The 20,227-nt window shown below is 38.2% G+C and overlaps 1 protein-coding gene across 5 annotated transcripts in view; it reads left to right on the forward strand.

Annotated features, from left to right (window-relative positions):
• The first annotated feature begins 1,739 nt into the window (after positions 1–1,739).
• TMPO (thymopoietin) overlaps positions 1,740–20,227 on the forward strand; it is a 29,405-nt gene continuing 10,917 nt past the window's right edge. For 2 of the 5 annotated variants that reach the window (XM_061417000.1, XM_061417001.1), the window contains exons 1-4: positions 1,764–2,341; positions 9,633–9,759; positions 11,879–12,037; positions 17,291–17,388. In XM_061417000.1, coding sequence (XP_061272984.1) covers positions 2,063–2,341; positions 9,633–9,759; positions 11,879–12,037; positions 17,291–17,388 — 663 coding nt within the window. In that variant the 5' untranslated portion in view covers positions 1,764–2,062. Of the gene's footprint in view, positions 2,342–9,632; positions 9,760–11,878; positions 12,038–13,031; positions 15,718–17,290; positions 17,389–20,227 lie in introns of those variants that run through there. The other 3 variants (XM_061416997.1, XM_061416998.1, XM_061416999.1) reach the window with 3 other exon arrangements.

A 20,227-nucleotide genomic window follows, 5' to 3' on the forward strand; every position in this document is an offset into this window, starting at 1 on the left:
TTCTATAATCTAACCTCCTCAGATCAAATCTAGCCCTGGTAACTCTGACCCTTTCAGAGCAGCAAAACCTACCTTTTAAAAACTGTAAGTACAGTCAGGGCAAGAGCCAAACCCTTCAACTAGTAAGGTAAAGACTTAACAAGATAATTTGCTAATTTAAGTAGGGTAGAATAAACTCATTAATTGTGGCCTTGCAGAGATTATGCTCAGGACTTTTGCTCTGCACATTTTAACGTTAAGACTCTACGAAAAGAAATAACTGTGGGAGGGCACACCGCAGACTGTGGTCATCCCACACTCGCTGACTACGTTTGTAGGGTTACCAGTCACTGCAAAATCATGATCGTTTGCCTGTCAGCTCAGTTTACCCTCTGAAGATAAAACACTGGTTTCTGTACTCGGCGATGACCATGGTGGTAGGGCTTGCGGTAACTTTTACACTGCGACCTAAAAATCTTCGAAACAACTTGCTAATTAAAGCACAATTTTGAACTTGCATTCCTGATCTTAATATTGCTCAAATATATGTAAATTTTAATAATTAGTAAAATTGTCTCTAGGTTAGAAATAATGTCTCCATTTCAACAAAATAAAATGGCTTGATTCATAGGAAACATTTTTGGTGAAGGTTCTTTAAATTTAAAAGAACCATGCAGAAATCAGATAAACTTTCTTTTTAAAGGCGCTTATAAAGCATAGTCTGGAGGTCAGAATTTGGGAAATGATTAAGACAACCTAATTCTAAGGTCACCTTTCTTTTCTTGAAACATATATAAATTGATAAGGTATACATGTATTTGTTATTAATGGTATTTGTTTTCAAGAAGACATTTTTATCTTAACAAATTTCTGAGACTCCACCAGGTTTTAACTTGGATCCTTAATATGGCTCTGATTAGTGTTTCCGGCCTAATTAAAATCACTAGGCTTCCCCTAAGATTAAAATCTAGAATGCACCTATCTATCTCAGTAATCTTAAATTGCCTATTAAGGCATTTCTAAATCATTTCATTTCGCTGCATTAAGCATTTAGGTTTAAGTTATGGTTTAAGATACTCTCGGGTGGAGGGATCCAACCCATAGACGGCTCTCAACAAAAATGCAGTTGAGCCCAAAGAGCTAAATGAAATTCTTTAGGAATGCCCCAACCTTCTTTAGGGTAAGAGGCAAGTGCAGTATTTGGCAATACAATTTTGTCACAAATTCAACGGCAGGTTAAAGTGCCCTGTAGTCAAGGTCTGGTTTTTCCTAAATTTCAGGAACAAAAGAAGCGTTCGCAAGCAGGCAGGGATTGAACTCCCGCTCTCCCCGCCTAGTAAATCAAATCGAGGAAGATGAGCGTCCACGAGCACGCCTCGCTTCTTTTCTTTCCCTTCAGGGCTAGCGTTTGGGGAGGAAAGGCTGCGGCTATTCTTCGTTGAACCAAGGTCCCGGGATTGAGACAGGCCCAGCCCCCAGGTCCTCGCAGCTGCCCTGAAATTCGGCCCGTTAGCGGCGACTGACCCCGGAGAGAAAAACAGCTTCTCCAGCAGGGGGAGGGAGAGGAAACGGCGCACAAAAGGCAGTGCAACTTGTCCCTTACCGCCGTCTAAGGGTGGGGGAAAAGGAAACACAAACGAACCACACTCAAGGGCTCCCGCCCGAGCGGCTTTTAAACTGCGTTTCCACCACCTCTCGCAGGGCGCCGCGGCTAATGGAACCCGCGCGAGGCGTCCGGCCAATCACCGCCGCGCTTCCTCCGGTCGCAGGCCAATGGCGGCGCGCCTTCTTGGGGCGTGGGCGAAGAGAATCCTCTCCCCTGGCCGTGGTGTGTGGGCAGGGGTTGGTGCGGACTCCTGGCTTGGCCGCACTGGGCCGCACTTGTCCTGCAGGGGCTTTTGTGTCCGCCTTTGGCTTGGCTTTGTGTGCGCGGGTTTCCGCTGGGCTTCGAGGCGTCAGTCCCGGGCGGGAGCCTTGAGGCTCGGAGGCGGGAGCGCGGCCCCCCCCTCCCCCGGGCGAGGAGCGAGCGCGCCGGCGTGAGCGGAGGGTGTGAGGGCTGCGGGGAAGGGGATTCGCCGCCGAGATGCCGGAGTTCCTGGAAGACCCCTCGGTCCTGACGAAAGAGAAGTTGAAGAGTGAGTTGGTCGCCAACAATGTGACGCTCCCGGCCGGGGAGCAGCGCAAAGACGTGTATGTGCAGCTCTACCTGCAGCACCTCACGGCGCGCAACCGGCCGCCGCTCGCCACCAGCGCCAACAGCAAGGGGCCCCCGGACTTCTCCAGCGACGAGGAGCGCGAACCTACCCCGGTCCTCGGCTCCGGGGCCGCCGTCGCGGGCCGCAGCCGCGCCGCCGTCGGCAGGGTAAGGACGCCCTGCCGGGGCCACAAAGGCGGGCGTTGAGCAGTGGGCGCCCCCTCGGGCCTCGGCGGCGGGGTGGGCCCCCCACCCGCTCAGGGGGCTGGCCTCTAGGTCTCCGGACGCCCGACTCGGCCTCTTGGCCTCGGGCTCTGAGAGGGGAGGGGCCGGAGTGGAGAGCCCCGAAGTTGGGGCCGCGGGGCGCGCGTCTTGGTCGCGGTGTGTCGTGCGGTGTGAAGTTAGCTTTGCTCTCGGGTTGCGCGCGGACAGCTCGGTGTCCCTGCACCCCCGGCTGTCGGGAGCGGGTAGTGAGACCGGGACTTCCCAGCCCTTTTCGAAAAGCCCTGAGAAGGGTTATCTCGAAACGGCTACAGGTTACGCTCGAGCGTTTTCCCGCTTTATTAACCGAAATGACTGGTGAGCGGGTCTCAGAGCGCTCCCTGGAGGGCAATTTGTGACATGTTGATATCTAACCAAATTTTGAAATGAAATTCCCGCCTTTTTATGTTTCTTTGCATAAGGAGGGCTTTTTGAACGGTTTTTGTTTTTCTTGTTTGGGTTACTCCTTCTAGCACCAGGCTGTTTTTTGGCGCGGCAGCATTTCTCTAAATTCAGCAAACTTTTAAAAATGTATGTTGAAAGACTATCAGAGACGCTCAAATATTTGAAAATCCTAGGTACTAGTGGTTTGGGAGGGTTGGTTGTTTTGGTGTATTTGCATGAAGAAAGGAGAGCCTTTGGAATTAGGAGAAATGTTTATTTCGTGACATTCTGCTTTGTTGGTGTTGCAGTTTGAAATATTTAATCCCGAATTCAGATTGGCTCCAGCAAATGCGCATTTTGTTTGAGAATAGTTTGGGTTTTGTTCGGTGGGTTTTTATGTGCTGTTTTGTTAGTATTAACAAGCCTGGTTGTCACTTCAAATCATTATAGGATATGGTTAAAACTGATTGGTGTAAAGTACAGTGCTTTGTAAAACATTAAAAATGGAGTTTGGAGTTGTTGGTACTGATTAAGGGCTGCTTCTTTCAAAGTTACTTTAACTTTAGTTTTAAAAAACTTATCCAGTGTGTTTTCTGGACTACCCATATGGAAATGAAGGAAAGATATAATACATACATGTAGATTTAATTAAATCTTAAGCCTGGGCTTTAGAGAAATTGAAAATCTTACGTCTTAAATCGGTACTTGGCATATGGTGTGCCAAATAAATACTGGTTTGATAAACAAAAGTTCAATCTCAACTTATTGTTTTTTTTTTTTTCAACTTTTCTGATGCCTTGTTTTTGTGGATTTGAAAAAAGCCACTGTATTTGATAAGAAGAAATTTATTTTTGAAATAAAGAATATCCCTTACCTGTTTTTCTCCAGCCCCTCAGAAAACAAAAGTAATGTTTAAACTATTTTAGTAAAAATTTGGTTGAAAAATGAAATATTTTCCATTTAAATCAGCACTTTTTTTTTAATCTTATATAGACTCCTATGTTGGTCTTCTGTGCAGATGTATCATTCTTGAATCGTGGAAGTATTTGGTTGTATGTATGTGATAGGATTATTTCCTCTTATTCTGATGATGGTTTGTTGTCGACAGAAACAACCATCTCAGTTTTGATGTTTTTTCTCCAACTTTAGAAGAGAGGATGTCCCAATCTGACCTGTGTTTGGGGTATAAGAAGACCTGAATGTAAAAATTTTTAATTTCAGTTCAGTTATCTAACATCGTTGAGTTCCTATGATGGCCTCTTAACTACAAGAGTTTGTTTCCTGTATACCTACCAACCACTGTAATTAATTTCTTGGATTAGCTCAGTAAGTTATGAACTTTATCAAAATTAGTCGGCACAGTGCAAATAAACAGACTTCCCAGGTAAGCTCAGTGGTAAAGAATCTTCCTGCCAATGCAGGAAACGCTGGAGACTAAGATTCTGTCCCTGGGTGGGGAAGATCCCCCTGGAGGAGGAAATGGCAACCCACTCCAGTATTCTTGCCTGAAGGATCCCATGGACAAGCTGCCAGGCAGGCTGTAAGGTCCGTAAGGTCCAGGCTGTACAGTCCATAAGGTCGAAAAGAGTCAGAAGCCACTGAGCACACACACATGCAGATAAACTGAGTGAAAGAAAGTAACTTTTTAAAGGAACCTTTGTCCAGTAACATGTACCTCAATTACTGTTTCAATCCTTATAGAGAACAACTGTAAAACTCAGAAATGTGTACCCTGAGTTGGACTCAATGGTATCAACAACTTGAGAAGGTTAACAGTGGTAGTTGGTTAGCAACATCATTTTCTGTTTTAAAGCACATTAAGTAAAAAATGAGTTCTATTTTAACTGAGGAGTCTGATAGATTTTTTTATTAGGCATAGGAAAAACATATTGAATTTATAAGAATACTGTATGCTATTTATAATCGGTATATTAAATTATTCTCCTTTTTTATACAATTACTCCTCTTGTATATACAGTGTTTACGTTCCATTCATTGTTAGCCCTATGTGTAATAACAATATAGAGTCAGGTGTTTTTGTTTTTTGTGTTTTTTTGGCCCCACCCTGCGGCATGTGAGACCTGAGTTCCCCAACCAGGGATCCAGCTGGTACCCCCTGAATTGGAAGGCAGAGTCTTAACTGACCCAATGGGGAAGTCCTTAGAGTCACATTTCTTAAAAGACTATTTATAACCTAGGAGAAAGCCAAATTTAATGGTGAATTTTTTAACATTTTAAAACAAACATTAATGTGGATTTGGCCAAGGACGTAGTGTATACCTTCAATTTAAATATGGGTTTATGGGGAATATGTTTAATTAAAGGAGTTGTTTCATTTCAGCCACTGCCATGAGCAGGCTCACTTGGTGTGATAGGACAGAATGTTTACATGTTCAGAGTTTGGTTTTTGTTTTTAGTTTTCTTTTTTCTAAGCTTTCTGTGTCATGCATCTTGATGATAACCAGTATTTTCCAGTGATGGAATTACCGATATTTTCGACAAAAATAAACATTTACAGAGGTGATGGTCTGCCTTTCAGTTCCAGGGTGTAAAACATTGTAGCTGTTTGGGATCCAGGAGAGCATGGCATTTTTGAATGGTCTAATCTGTTGAATTATGAATTCTTAACAAATGCTTAGTAACATGGAGCAGAGCAGTGAGGAGTATGTTCTATAGTAAATGTTAAATCATAAATGGACCACCTACAGTGAGGTGTTAAGGGTACAGGCTTCTGATTCCGAATTACAGATTCAAATCCCAGGTCTGCCCTTTATTCAGATAATCTCAAACAACAGTGCCTATCAGATGCTCAGTTTGCATCTGAAATAGGAATAATCTAATAACTATTTAGATTGAGGATTGCATGATGTTGCATTTGTGAAGGGGTGTAGTGCTCAGCAACTACAGCACATGATAGCTGTTACAACATGGGATTTCTGAATTTTGTTGCCTTTAATGCCAGAGCAATACAGTTTTACCATAATACATTCAGAATTGGATGAGTAAGTTTGTGAAAGTGATTTATACAAAGTCTGCTCAGGTGTTACCCTGTAACTTAGTATGCAGATTGCTTGAGTTAGCTAAACAACTTTGGGCTTCAGTTTCCTTTCTTGTAAAGTGGAAGTGTCTATCGCATAGGATATTTAAGATTCAGTAAGTTGGGCTTCCCTTGTGGCTCAGTGGGTAAAGAATCCACCTGCAACCCAGGAGACCTGGGTTCAATCCCTGGGTTGGGAAGATCCCCTGGAGAAGGGATAAAGCTACCCACTCCAGAATTCTGGCCTGGAGAATTCCATGGACTACTAGAGAGTCCATGGGGTCGCAAAGAGTCACACTCAACTGAGCGACTTTCAGTTTCTTTCAAGTTAATACGTAAGGCACTTAGAACACAATTTGGTATATAAATGCTCAGTAGAATGTGTATTATAGTAATAACGTTATATTAATACTTTCCGGGTAGCTCAGACGGTAAAGCGTCTGCCTACAGTGTGGGAGACCCAGGTTCGATCCCTGCGTCGGGGAGATCCTTTGGCGAGGGAAATGGCAACCCACTCGAGTACTCTTGCCTGGAAAATCCCATGAACAGAGGAGCGTGGTAGGCTGCAGTCCATGGGGTCGCAAAGGATTGAACATGACTTAGCGACTTCACTTTCACTTTTCAGCATCTTTGCTGGTAATGGTAGAGATTTAAATGAGTGGCTCATTAGGTGATATCATAGAACTTTTGAATTTTAAAGTTGAAAAAAACCAGTATCATCTGGTAGTTGGGAAGAAACTAGAGAGTGGTGCCTGGCACCTAATTGGTACTTGGTATTTTTGACCAAAGGAAACAGATTACAGATTTACTTAAAGGAACAAAGCTCGTTGGAGGCAGAAATCGGTACAACTAATGATTCCTTCTTCCTGGTTGAAACTGCTGGTTTGATAAACATGTATACTACACTACTTGGTAAATATGTATACTCCCAATTTTTATATTCTCATTAAATTTGATATTTCATAGAATGGCATTACTTTTCTGAAACTTTTTTTCATTAAAAGTAAAGCTCAGATGCCCTAATATGAACACCTGTACTATTTGACTTACCTTATGCCGGTTTATTGGACTCTTACTCAAAATTTCTTTGTACAGCTGTAGTTTTTCACTGTTTTAAGAAAATGTAAGGAAGCTGGTTTCCTGCTTGGGTTTGCTAAGGCTTTGTTCTTTCTTAATAAGAAATTGATTTTTTTTTTTAAATAAGTGGCTAATTTCATTGGATGGCGCTTTGATTCATTCATTCAATGAAACATCTATCAGGTACCTTTTCCTATGTCAGGCACTCTTTTTAATTTCAGATGCTTGGGTTACAATATGACAGTACTCCTGTTTTGTGTTATCCTCTTAAATGCTACATCCAAAATCACCTGAGCTACACATTAGAATAAAGATTCTCAGGCCTGTGATTAGGACTCAGAATGGAGTAAGATTTTTTAAAATAGAGGCAACTCTTCCAAAAGTTCTGAGATTTTGGTAACAGACCAGACTGAAGGACTATTGCTGAAGGAGTTTATCATCTGGAAAAGGTAAAGCATATGTGCAGATACCTAATAAAAACTGAGTAGTGAATGTGATGAGCACCAAAGATAGAGTTCTTGAAAACCTCAGGCTGTATCCAGACGTTGAAATTCATAGATGTTAAGAGAATTTGAACATTGTTGTGGTTGGAGGAATTTTTTTCTGCAAGTGATCTATACCTAAAGTATTTATGTTACACAATGGAGTTTTTCTTCCCAGTCTATTTGGAGAATTCAAGTAGGTGACAGGATTAGGTCTTTTTGTTTTTTTAAAGCCTTTTGTAAAGAATTCAAGGATTTGATATCCAGAACTCTTGGACTCTAGGCAGCTATTTTGACATCAGTTGTAGGTTGCTTTGAGATTTGAGCTTGATGATCCTGCTGCTGCCAAGTTGCTTCAGTCGTGCCCGACTCTGCAACCCCATAGACGGCAGCCCACCAGGCTCCCCCATCCCTGGGATTCTCCAGGCAAGAACACTGGAGTGGGTTGTCATTTCCTTCTCCAATGCATGAAAGTGAAAAGTGAAAGTGAAGTCACTCAGTCGTGTCCGACTCTTCGCGACCCCATGGACTGCAGCCTACCAGCCTCCTCCGTCCATGGGATTTTCCAGGCAAGAGTACTGGAGTGGGATGTTGATGATCCCAAATGAGTACAATTTTAAAGCCTCCTAAAAGTACCCTTGGTAATTTTTCAGGACACTTAAAAAATTGTATCAACAATTTCTCTTGTGTTGATGACATTGTTCTTTTTATGCTCTTTCAGTTCAGTTCCGTTCAGTCGCTCAGTTGTGTCCAACTTTTTGCAACCCCATGAACCGCAGCACGCCAGGCCTCCCTGTCCATCACCAACTCCCAGAGTTTACCCAAACTCATGTCCATCAAGTCGGTGATGCCATCCAACCATCTCATCCTCTGTCGTCCCCTTGTCCTCCTGCCTTCAATCTTTCCCAGCATCAGGGTCTTTTCAGGAGTCAGCTCTTCACATCAGGTGGCCAAAGTATTGGAGTTTCAGCTTCAACATCAGTCCTTCCAATGAACACCCAGGACTGATCTCCTTTAGCATGGACTGGTTGGATCTCCTTGCAGTCCAAGGGACTCCCAAGAATCTTCTCCAACACCACAGTTCAAAAGCATCAGTTCTTCAGAGCTCAGCTTTCTTGATAGTCCAACTCTCACATCCATACATGACCACTGGAAAAACCATAGCCTTGACTAGACAGACCTTTGTTGACAAAGTAATGTCTCTGCTTTTTAATATGCTGTCTAGGTTGGTCATAATTTATGCTCTTTATATAAAGTTATTTCACATTTTTGTTTGGTTGAAAAACAAATTCTAGGATGCAGTATTGACTCTTCTGCCTTAAATAGTAATCTGGGCCTACATTGACTTTGATATTTGTGGCCATTATTTAAACAACCATTTATATTCAGTACTCTGATGCTTTCTGGGATTACTGAGACATTTGTAAAGCTATTTGCCACAACCCTAAAAGGTAACCAGACTTTCACTTCCTTCCCCTATTGAACCTTGGAAGTTTATATAGTTTTTCCAGTAAATAATGCTATTCCTTAAATTATTTTAAAAACCACCTTTAGATTTTTTTTCTCTGCATTTGTTCCACATTTTTCAGCTAGTCTTAGTGAAATGATCATGTAGATTGTGTGGTAACAAAGCAGTAACAGAGGTGATAGGTATTCATAAAGTCTGATTTCCTTCATGTGTCAAAAAACTGGCTACGAAAGTCACTATATACAAAAAAGAATATCTGTTTGGGCTTCCTAAATTCCAGTATGCTTGTTTAAAAGCAATCATTTTTATACATAACATGAGTAAACCTTTATGGTAAAGTCTTAAAGTTTGCTGGTTTAAACTGTCAAGAATTATTGAAAAGCCAGTAGTAATTGTTATTTAGGAATATCTGAATGAAAATGTTCAGACCCAGACTTGCTCTTTCGAATTTTTGGTGCCATCACCTCTTCTTAGATAAGTTAACCAAAATCGACTATTTTAACAGTAATAACTAAAATTTGAGTTACTTGCTTGGCTTGTTAGGTTTGTATAATTATAATTGAACTTAGAAAATACTTTTGAATAATGAGTTGCTTTTAAATTAATCAAATTGCTAAGCCCTACTGTAGCATAAGTTAGCCTGAAGATAAATTTGCATGTTTATTATATGCAGTGTTAGTTATATAGTAAATAAAAATTTCTTAATTTGGAAATTTTAATTAGGAATTGATAATTGGACTTTGTTTACAGAAAGCCACAAAGAAAACTGATAAACCCAGACCAGAAGATAAAGATGATCTAGATGTAACAGAGCTCTCTAACGAAGATCTTCTGGACCAGCTTGTGAAATACGGAGTGAACCCTGGTCCTATTGTGGGTAAGCTGATTAAGTTTCAAGTATCCTTTTATGAAGCAGTCCCCAAAATTGTTTTGCCCTCTTGTCTAGTAGGTAGAGTTTTTGTTCTAAGGGCCTGTCATTAATTATTTTTATGACCAAGACTTTAGTTTCCCTAAATATAAATATAGATGGGGGAAATAAAGTTAGACAATTGAACTATATAATCTTAACTATATAATCCTCAAGATTACTCTGTTGAGATTGTTTTGTTTTGTGCCCGTATCATATTGCTTGGTGAGACATAATGGGTCTTACATAACAGTTGAGGAAAATCTTAGGTGACGTAGCTGGCCAGATTAATCCAAATCAGTAAGTTAGTGACAGACTTGTTAATATAACTCAAGTTATTAAATTCCCAGCATAGTACCCCCTTTTAGTTATCATTAAAAATGCGGTTTAAAAAATCTTGTCTTAATTATAATTCAAGAAGGATACCCTAAAGAACAAACTGAAAAGAGAAAACTTGAAAGTAAATACCCTGGATTTTCATCATTTGGTTATTGTTAAGTCATTAAGTTTGCAAGGCTGATATGCCTTAATTTTGGAGGGTGTTGGCAATAAACTCAAGATGAGAAAGTTCTGTTTGATCTTCTCAGTTATATAAAATTTTGAATACTGTAGATTTGTGAGTTTTTATCTGTAGGTATAGTTGCAAATAAGAATTAATGTACTGCTTCCAAATGGATGATAGTAAGCCTATTAATATAATTACGAACAGACAATAAATACACTTTTTATATTTTTCATTTAAAATTATAAAAGGAGATGTTGGAACCTGTGTATTGTGTATCAAACATATTAAATTACATGTTGATATGCCAGTTGTTTGTTTTTTTCCCCAGCTTTATTGAGGTATAATTGACAAACATGTTGTACATATGTGGTGTACAACTTCCTGTACATTGTGAAATGATCACCGTAATCAAGCTAATTAACGTATCTATCACTTCATATGGTTTTCTTTTTATGTGTGTATGTGTGGTGAGAGCAAAGATCTACCTTAGCAAATTTCAAGGATGTGATACAGCATTGTTAACTATAGCCCAAGCCATACTTAGATTTCTAGAACTTATTCATCTTGTATAACTGAAAGGTTAAATACAGCTCTCTATTTCCCCTTCCCCAGCTCTTCATCTTAAGACTACTTTTATACATAGCATTCTGAGGTGCACATTGTTTCTAGAAAACATGTTTATCATGTTATTCCTCTTATAGAAATCAAGGAAAGATACACATTAGCGTAAAATATTTTTGGTTGTCATTGATGTTTAACTAAATTATTTATAATCAATTTTATTTTGCCATCTAATTGGTGTATAATTTCTGTTTATAACACATTTTCCATAAAAGGTCATTTTTACTGCAGCAGTACATTTAAATATGATTTAACATCTTAAGTTTACTGTGTTGTGTGTCAAATATATTGAATTTAAAATTTTGACTTTACAGGGCTTTTTCCATAACTGAATGACGTTTTATAGGCATATTAATCTCTTAGAATTATGGGGTTTAAATCATAATAATTTAGAGTACAGTCTGTTTATAAACATTTTTCTACAAAGGCAAATACTATGGTGGTGCTAGTGGTAAAGAACCCGCCTGCCAGTGCAGGAGATGTAGATGTGGGTTTTATCCCCAGGTCGGGAAGACCCCTGAGGAGGAAATGGCAACCCACTCCAGTGTTCTTGCCTGGAGAATTCCACGGACAGAGAAGCCTGGTGGGCTGCAGTCCATAGGGTCACAAAAAGTCAGACACGACTAAAGTGACAACACTCGCTACATAGTACTAGAGAAATGACACAAAGTTCAAAACTTTTCACTCAAAGATACTCAGTCATAGGTGGCTCTTCAGTAGTAGGATATCCTAACACCTAAATCAGTCTATTGTGTATCCCATGCTACTAAAAAGAAAAAAACACTGTTATAATCATGTATTAAAATCTCAGGAGAAAAACCTGTTTTAGAAAATATTTTAAGCACTTAAGTTTAGAAGAAGAAACAGTGAAAAGTAGCATTTTAATGTTTCCAAAGATAATGTCTGAGCTGAATCTTTAAATAAGACAATACAAGTAATAAAACAAGTTCTGCCTTAATGCAGGAACAACCAGGAAACTATATGAGAAAAAGCTGTTGAAACTGAGGGAACAAGGAACAGAATCTAGATCTTCTACTCCTCTGCCAACAATTTCTTCTTCAGTGGAAAATACAAGACAGAATGGAAGTAATGACTCTGACAGATACAGTGACAATGAAGAAGGTAAAATTTTGTGATGTTAATAAACTATATAATCAAAAAAATAAAAAATTTTCAGATTCATCAGATATAATAAACATGAAGATAAAATTTTAAATAATATTACCAAGATATATGTAGATTTTGTTCCCATGATTAGTGCTCCAAGTAATTTGATTTAATACCTTTTGTTGAGAATTCTAAGAAACAGAAAAGTACAGATGTCTAATTTTTGTCACATAAAATTGCCAGGTATCCTTATCTTTTTTGCCGCAAGTCTCACCTTTCTAAGAGGAAAAAGTGTTATGAGTAGAGACAAAGTTTCCCCGCTTACCCCTTTCCGAGAAACATCTCCACAGAAGCAAACACTATCATTAATTTGATGCTTATTTTTGCAGCCTATTTTAAAATACTTTTTCATATACATCTGTCTGTGGTATTATTTTGTACTTTTTTAAAAATCAGTGTGATATCATGCTAAATCTTACCACTTGTTTTTCTTTATTCTGTGTTATATTACTAAGATCTCTTTTCGATTTATTACATATGTCTGGTTTATTTCTCATATAGCAGTAGTCTTTACATATGGCATGTTTTCTCTGTTCTCTATTGATAAGCATTTAAATTTATAATTTTTGCTAGAAGATCTGATTTCAAGACAACTATAGTAAATTTGAAATACTTTTTGTGGGCTATTTTAAGGAAAATTGGCCATGGTATTTAAGTATTTTTCAAGTAATATGTGAAATAAACAACCTTTTAAAATTTATTATATGACAACTTGACACTTATAAATTTTTAATTCATATGACTTGTTTGTTAGCTCATGACTATTTAATGACTCAAATTGGTTATATCTCTATAAGCATTGCCTGTCAGGGCACAATCTGTCAGATGGGTTGTTCTGAATATGAAATATAGAGTCTTTTCCTTCACCACTATGTTAGCAAAGAGGCAAAGAGTAGAATCAGATTAAACACAGTAATGCTTAAACTTCCTGCCTCTTTTGCCTCTACAGGAAAGAAGAAAGAACACAAGAAAGCGAAGTCCACTAGGGATTTTGTTCCTTTTTCTGAACTTCCAACTACTGCCTCTGGTGGATTTTTTCAGGCTATTTCTTTTCCTGAAATCTCCACCCGTCCTCCTCTGGGCAGGACAGAACAACAGGCAGCTAAGAAAGTACATTCTTCTAAGGGAGACCTACCTAGGGAACCTCTTACTGCCACAACCTTGCCTGACAGGGACCAAAAGTTAGCCTCTGGAGGTTTGTTTGTTTCCTCCAAGTCTAGCCATGATAGATGTTTAGAGAAAAGTTCTTCGTCATCTCCTCAGCATGAACTCGCTGCCATGTTGGTCTCTGCTGCAGCTTCTCCTTCACTGATTAAAGAAACCACCAGTACTTGCTATAAAGACACAGTAGAAAATATTTACTTTGGAGAGAAAAGTGGAATTCAGCCAGTATGTACCAAGAGGTCCCATGGTTCAGATCAGTCAGTTGTCTCCAGTGAAAGGAAAGCACTAGAAGAGTCTGAGCAATCACAAGTAATTTATCCACCACTTGCTAGGGCAATCAGAGATTATGTCAATTCTCTATTGGTCCAGGGTGGAGGAGGTAGGTTGCCTGGGACTTCTAACTCTACACCTCTTCTTGATGTAGCAAATACACGGAAGAGAATTGGTCCATCTAATGTTCGAGAAACTGAACCCCTGTCTCCTCCACGAAAATTACCGAGATTCAGTGAAAAGTCAGTAGAGGAAAAGGATTCAGGTTCCTTTGTGACATTTCAAAATACACCTGGATCTGAACTGATGTCTTTTGCAAAAACTGTTGTTTCTCACTCGCTCGCTACTTTAGGCATAGAAATGTCTGAGCAATCACAGCATGATAAAATAGATGCCCCCGAACTATCTTTTCCCTTCCATGAATCTATTTTAAAAGTAATTGAAGAGGAGTGGCAGCAAATTGATAGGCAGCCGCCTTCATTGGCATGCAGGTATCCAGTTTCTTCTAGAGAGGCAACACGGATATTATCGGTTCCAAAAGTAGATGATGAAATCCTAGAGTTTATTTCTCATGCCGCTCCACCAGCGAGTATTCAGGCAGCTTCCACTGAGTCCTGTGATAAACAGTTGGACTTAGCACTTTGTAGAACCTATGAAGCTGCAGCATCAGCATTGCAGGTTGCAACCCACACTGCCTTTGTAGCTCGGGCTCTGCAGGCAGATGTGAGTCAGGCTGCACAAATTCTTAGCTCAGATCCTAGTTGCACGAACCAGGCAGTTGGATTGCTAAGCAGAGCATATGATGCAGCCTCATTCCTTTGTGAAGCTGCCTTTGATGAGGTAAAGATGGCTGCCCATACCATGGGATCTTCCACTTTAGGCCGCCGACATCTCTGGCTAAAGGATTGCAGAATAAATCCAGCTTCTAAGAATAAGCTGGCTGTTGTGCCCTTTAAAGGTGGAACATTATTTGGAAGAGAAGTACTCAAAGTAATTAAAAAGTATGGAAATAAACACTAGTAAAATTAAGAATAAAGACATCTATGTGATCTTTAATATGGGGAACTTGGCAGCTTTTCTAGGAATTTGAAATACTTTTATGCCAAACTGTCAAACTTCTACCAGTTAAATTGAACTATAAAGGTAATTGCCTACATATAACTGCCTTTTTTTTAAAGTTGGATATATAGAAAGCCTGAGACTAACAATTTAAAGCTTTTCTAGATCATATTTTTTTTCTCAAATAGTTGTTCCTATTTTAAGATTTTAAGGTTTTCTTACAGCTCTTTAAGAAAATTCCATTAACTAGATTATAAGTTGAGTCTTCATGGTTTAAATATTACTAAATATCTCTTTGCTTTCCAGAACTTATATTTTCTACATATTTTCTCTTCTCACTTATGTTGTTTTTGCTGATGTCTATAGTATTGTTCATAATATTCCAAATCAGTGCAACTCAAAGTGCCAGTCTACAAACTGTTACTTATCCACAGATAAGATAAGCATGTACCAGAATTTGAATCTAGACCAATGACAGGGTTTATTTTTGAGGTAAAATTTTATTGAGAGAGACAGACAGTGTGCTGATTTACATTCCAGTGCAAATGCCTCATTTTTTCATGGACTGGTAGCAAACAGTTGGTAGACCACACTTTGAGAAATACTGCTCTAGACCATAGTATTCTGGGATACTGCAGTCTCACCATAACTGTAAAACTATAGTCAAATGAATTAAGAAAGATGGAACTTACACTCCTAAGGTGTGTAGTAATTCATGGATGATTTGGCTTAATCTAAGCTAAATTTTCAAAGCAATTTTATTAGTTTTTTTTTAAGTTATAAGAAATCATACTGTATACCAGTTTCTATGTGTCAATATAAAGCAGTATATTATTCTTTGTTTTCATTTCTATGATTGTAAGATGAGAGAGTCTAATTGTAGAGGCACTTGATTATTGAATTTCTTTGTATTTTTATGGAAAATAGTAGATTAAGTATAAGCAAAATACAGTCTCTTGGGACTTACAGCTATTACTATATTCTTAGACTAACCTGTCCATCTTTGCAGCTTTCTGGGAGTAATTTTGTTATTTGTCTTTTGAAATGTACATGTATACATGTACCTATTAAGTACTCTGTGATTTTTTAAATGTGTAACTGTAGAATGCTTCTGCAAATTCAATAAAGTTGTTAAATTGGAACAGTTTTGTGTGGTCTCCACAAACATGTTGTATGTGTGTGTTTTATTCTTGGAGTTTCAGCAAGTTAGATATTTGTGGATGAACGTGCCTTTTCCATTTCCTCATAGAAACTACCTGACATTCCAATGGTATAGCTGAAAATATTCAGATTTTTTTTTTGTTTTCTATTTGAGGACCATGGGTTTTTTTTTTTTTAACTGAAGTATAGTTCATGAGGATCGTGTTTTTTATCAGCTATTGAAATTTAAGTTTGTAAGAGAAACTAGTCTGTGACCAAATAACTAATTTGTGTAACTGAATTTCTGCTAACTACTGTTGGGTTCTTTACTTTGTGCTTTCTAATTCTTAAGATTCTGAGTTAACGGACAAAAGACTTTGTTAAGGATTGTCCCATAGATAATAGAGCCATTAATAGAATTACTAGGAAGTGGGGGATGGAGTTGATACCTTAATCCTAAATAAAGATGGAACTATCTGAACTGACATGGTAAAAAGGAAAAATCACTGTTTATTTTTGGGAAACTTGCAAGTAGACTGGAGTGACTAGTGCTGGTCTAGATAGTTAGCAAGCCACATAATTATCTTGACTGTTTTTTAGCGAAACCATTGACTTCATGAAGACTAAGCTTTTGTTTTAAGAATTGACTCCATTTCTGTCTCTGATAAGAAAGTAATTATCTTTTTGTTAATAGAAGTGACAACATTAATTTTGTTACACTGATAAATGGCCACAAAAGTATGGAAGCTAACTAAAATTTTTATCAGTCTCTTGAAAAATCTAGCCCCTCAAATGGTGATAAAATCAAGACTAGGAGAATGGGATTTTGAACCATATAAAAAGATACATGTATTTGAGTTGTTATGGTAATAACTATCATGGTGATATGCTTAGTAATATATATACACTAGCTTCTCTTCAAAGAAATGTTACTTTATTATGGAAAGAAGAAGTGACCTGTGATTTACTTTTCTGTGAACAAGATACCTCCTTGAAAAAAAGAAATGAAGTTACTCAGTCATGTCCTACTCTTTGTGACCCCATGGACTGTAGCCTACCAGGCTCCTCCGTCCATGGGATTTTCCAGGCAAGAGTACTGTGTTAGCAGCTTGATACCATGCAAGTTTTTCTCATTCTCCAAATTCTTTATAGCACTTTCCCTTCCACATTCTAAATTTTAATTTAAAAACCTTTGTATAGTGATAATGCACTGTATCAAAACAAATGGTAACTGTGCGTTTTAATGTCCTTTTCTCACTTCTAAATTGTTTTCAGTGAAAAGCCTCTGGAATTTTACATTGTTTCAGGCTGTTAGTCCCAGGGAAAAAAAAGTAAATCGGAAGAAGTGGTGATCATATTATGGAGTGGATGACATAAAAATGGAATAAAATAAGAATGAGAAAGAAAAGTTTTTAAAGACAGATATTGCAGTTAACCAATTTGGGTCTATGGGGATAATACCAATAGACTTGTTTTACATATCAGGGAAACAAAACCAGGGTTCCAAGTAATGTTAGGATGACACAGTTTATGGTGTACTTCAGAGAGTAATGGTTTCTCCAATATTATTTCCAGACTCTAAAATAGAGCTCAAGCTTGAGAAGAGAGAACCACTGAAAGGCAGAGCAAAGACTCCGGTAACACTCAAGCAAAGAAGAGTTGAGCACAATCAGGTATCTTTAGCTTTATGATCACTGTATTCAGTTGTAAGCAATCTGCTACAACACTTATTTGCCTGTGTCCCAGCCTGTAGTTAACAGTTGACACCCAGAATCCAGTACATTGAATAATACAGTGTTGAGTAAATGACTCTGGAAATCTAAACTGTGTGTGTTCTGTCAGTAGTGTATCCTGTGTTTACTGCAAAAGCTAAGTGTTTAGTAAATGTCTCATTTGTTTGATTCTGTGCTAAGCATGGTTCAGAGCCAGTCATGTTGCTTTTTTAAGAGAAATGCCAATATTTTTAAAAGGTGGAAACACCTAAGCAATTCTGATACAATAAAAGGCAGGGTAATGGTTTCACATTTGTGTCTTTGTTTCTAGGTCTTTGATTTTGCTTTTATTTTTGTCTTACATTCTGTGGCTTTTCCCTCAGTTCTGAAGCTAGTCTGGTCCTAAGACCATATTGTTTTCTTTCCTTATTCTAGATGAAAATTCATCATTTTATAGGTGAGGCAAGGTGCAGTTTTCCAAAAGGAAAATGTAGAAACTAAGGGAAAACTAAGCACAGATATAAATGAATTCAGTTTACAAAGTATTAACTAATCAAGGATTGATCTATCCCTAGAGTTCTTTTCCTTATCCTTTTTCTGTCTCATTGACTGTTTATCTTTTTCATTTTTCCTTTGTCATTTTTTAAGTCACACATCCTCAGTGGAAGTGTTATTGATTTCTTAAGCCATGTGTCTCTTAGTTTGATGTAATTAGTTTCAATATTGGAACTGTTAGCAACAAGCTTAGTGACTGTATGGACAATGTATAGAACTTTGAATGAAAGAAGATTTTGTTTAATAAACAAAGACTGGAATAAATATTTTGTCCTTTTATCTGTTATTGCCAGGGAAGAGCTGCAGGGGCACACTGAAGAATAAGGAAATAAAGCAAGAGAAACTAGGAAGATCTGGTGAGGAGCACTGAAATAGACAGACATGGAGAACTTTGGTCCAGTTAATGTAGGCAAGATGGTTTAGTGCTAAGAAGAATGCATTGGTTTGTCAAATACCAGGTTAAAAGAGGTTGAGGTTGGGAGGATGATATTAAATAAGGTTCCAGGGGTCATTGTTTGACTTGAGGAATCTAAATCAAAGGACAGGATAGACAGTGAAAGGAGAGAGTACATTTAGGAGATGGCAGGCAGGATTTAGATGATGGCTTTATTATACAAAATTTAAATTGTATAGAAAAGTAGAGGAAAGAGTTTTTTGACCATTCACAGAACCTCAGCAGTTAACATTTTACTAGTTTTATCTTCATCTGCACCCTGCAGCGTTTTTAGTTTTTTTTTGGTTTTGTTGTTTATTGCTGAAGTGTATTAAAACAAATCTCCAACCACCTCTCATTTCACACATTAAAATGTCAGTATTTCAGTGTATATCTCTAAAAGATAATAGCTGGATTTTATTTTTATTTGGAATGATAATGGCATGTGTGTGTGTGTGTGTATAAATAAATCTTTCATATCTGTGTTCAAAGCTCTATACATTCTTCATAGAATCACCTCCAGTTTCAGAAGTGTCTTTTTTATGATTGAATTACTCGAATTAGGTTGCATACAAACTCCACATAATCATTCGGTGTTTTGGGGTTTGTCTTAAGTCTGTAGCTATTTCCGCTGTAACTGTTTTCCCTTCCTCCATTCATTTGGTGCTGAAACTAGATTAGTTCTCTACAGAATTTCTCACTTTGTGGATTTGGCAGATTGCTTCTTCAAGGGTCATTCATTTATGCCCTGTATTTCCAGTAGACTGGGAGTTAGACTTTTAGTGGGGTTATGCTATAGAGCTTTCTGTAATGATGGAAATGTTTTATATCTGCTATTCATTAAGTAGCCTCTAGCCACAACCAGTACTTGGGATGTGACTTGTATTTTTACCTATATAACTAGAATTCCTTTATAAAGAACTTCCTCTTATGAATTGCTTAGTGACTTGGAAATAAAATTCATGTAGGAGAGCCAGGATAACTGCTTAGATGCCTTTTATTTGCCAGTTTTCAAGTTAAGTGCCCAGTCATTTTGAAAGGTGATCAATAATATATTTTTACTAGTATGGTTTTTATATATTTGATATATGATCAGTTGTAGTCATTATTTTTTTCATGTTCAAGTCATAACATCCGTAGCGGCTGGTAATTACTGAGTTGGTTTCTCTCTTTTATTGACCCCATTTGTCTTTGATAATTTCTTGTTTTCTGGCATAGTAAGAAGTCCTGGACTCATGTATATTTCCTGCCTCTTATAAGTCAGTCATTTTTTCCAAAGAATTCCTAATCCTTTTAGTGGAAAATATTTGGTAGGTAGGTACCTACAACCTGGATGCCAAGGAGTTCTTTCCTGCTGGGTTGTCATTGTTCTGGGCTTTCTCAGTGAGTAGAGCTAGTGAAAGTGTGGAGTGTTAGTTGCTCAGTCGTGTCCAACTCTTTGCGATCCCATGGACTGTCACGCTCCTCTGTCCATGAAATTCTCCAGGTAAGAATACTGGAGTGGGTAGCCATTCCCTTCTCTAGGAAATCTTCCCAACCCAGAGATCGAACCCAGGTCTTCTGCATCGCAGGCAGGTTCTTTACTGTCTGAGCCACTAGGGACGCCTGAGTAGAGCTAGGAATACTTATTTTTTAGAAAGAGAAAATAGGTCATAAGTTTCTCAAGTTTATGAATGTAGGCTATTTTCTAGGTCTTAAAACTTCTGACTCTCTTTTCTTATGCTGAGTATCTTGGTTAATAGCTTCTTATGTAATTTTCACTATATTTATGTTTCTAAATAACAGTATTTACTACTAGTAGTAAAACTGCTA

The sequence above is a fragment of the Bos javanicus genome, chromosome 5 (genome assembly GCF_032452875.1).
Source record: "Bos javanicus breed banteng chromosome 5, ARS-OSU_banteng_1.0, whole genome shotgun sequence".
Classification (NCBI taxonomy): Eukaryota; Metazoa; Chordata; class Mammalia; order Artiodactyla; family Bovidae; genus Bos; species Bos javanicus.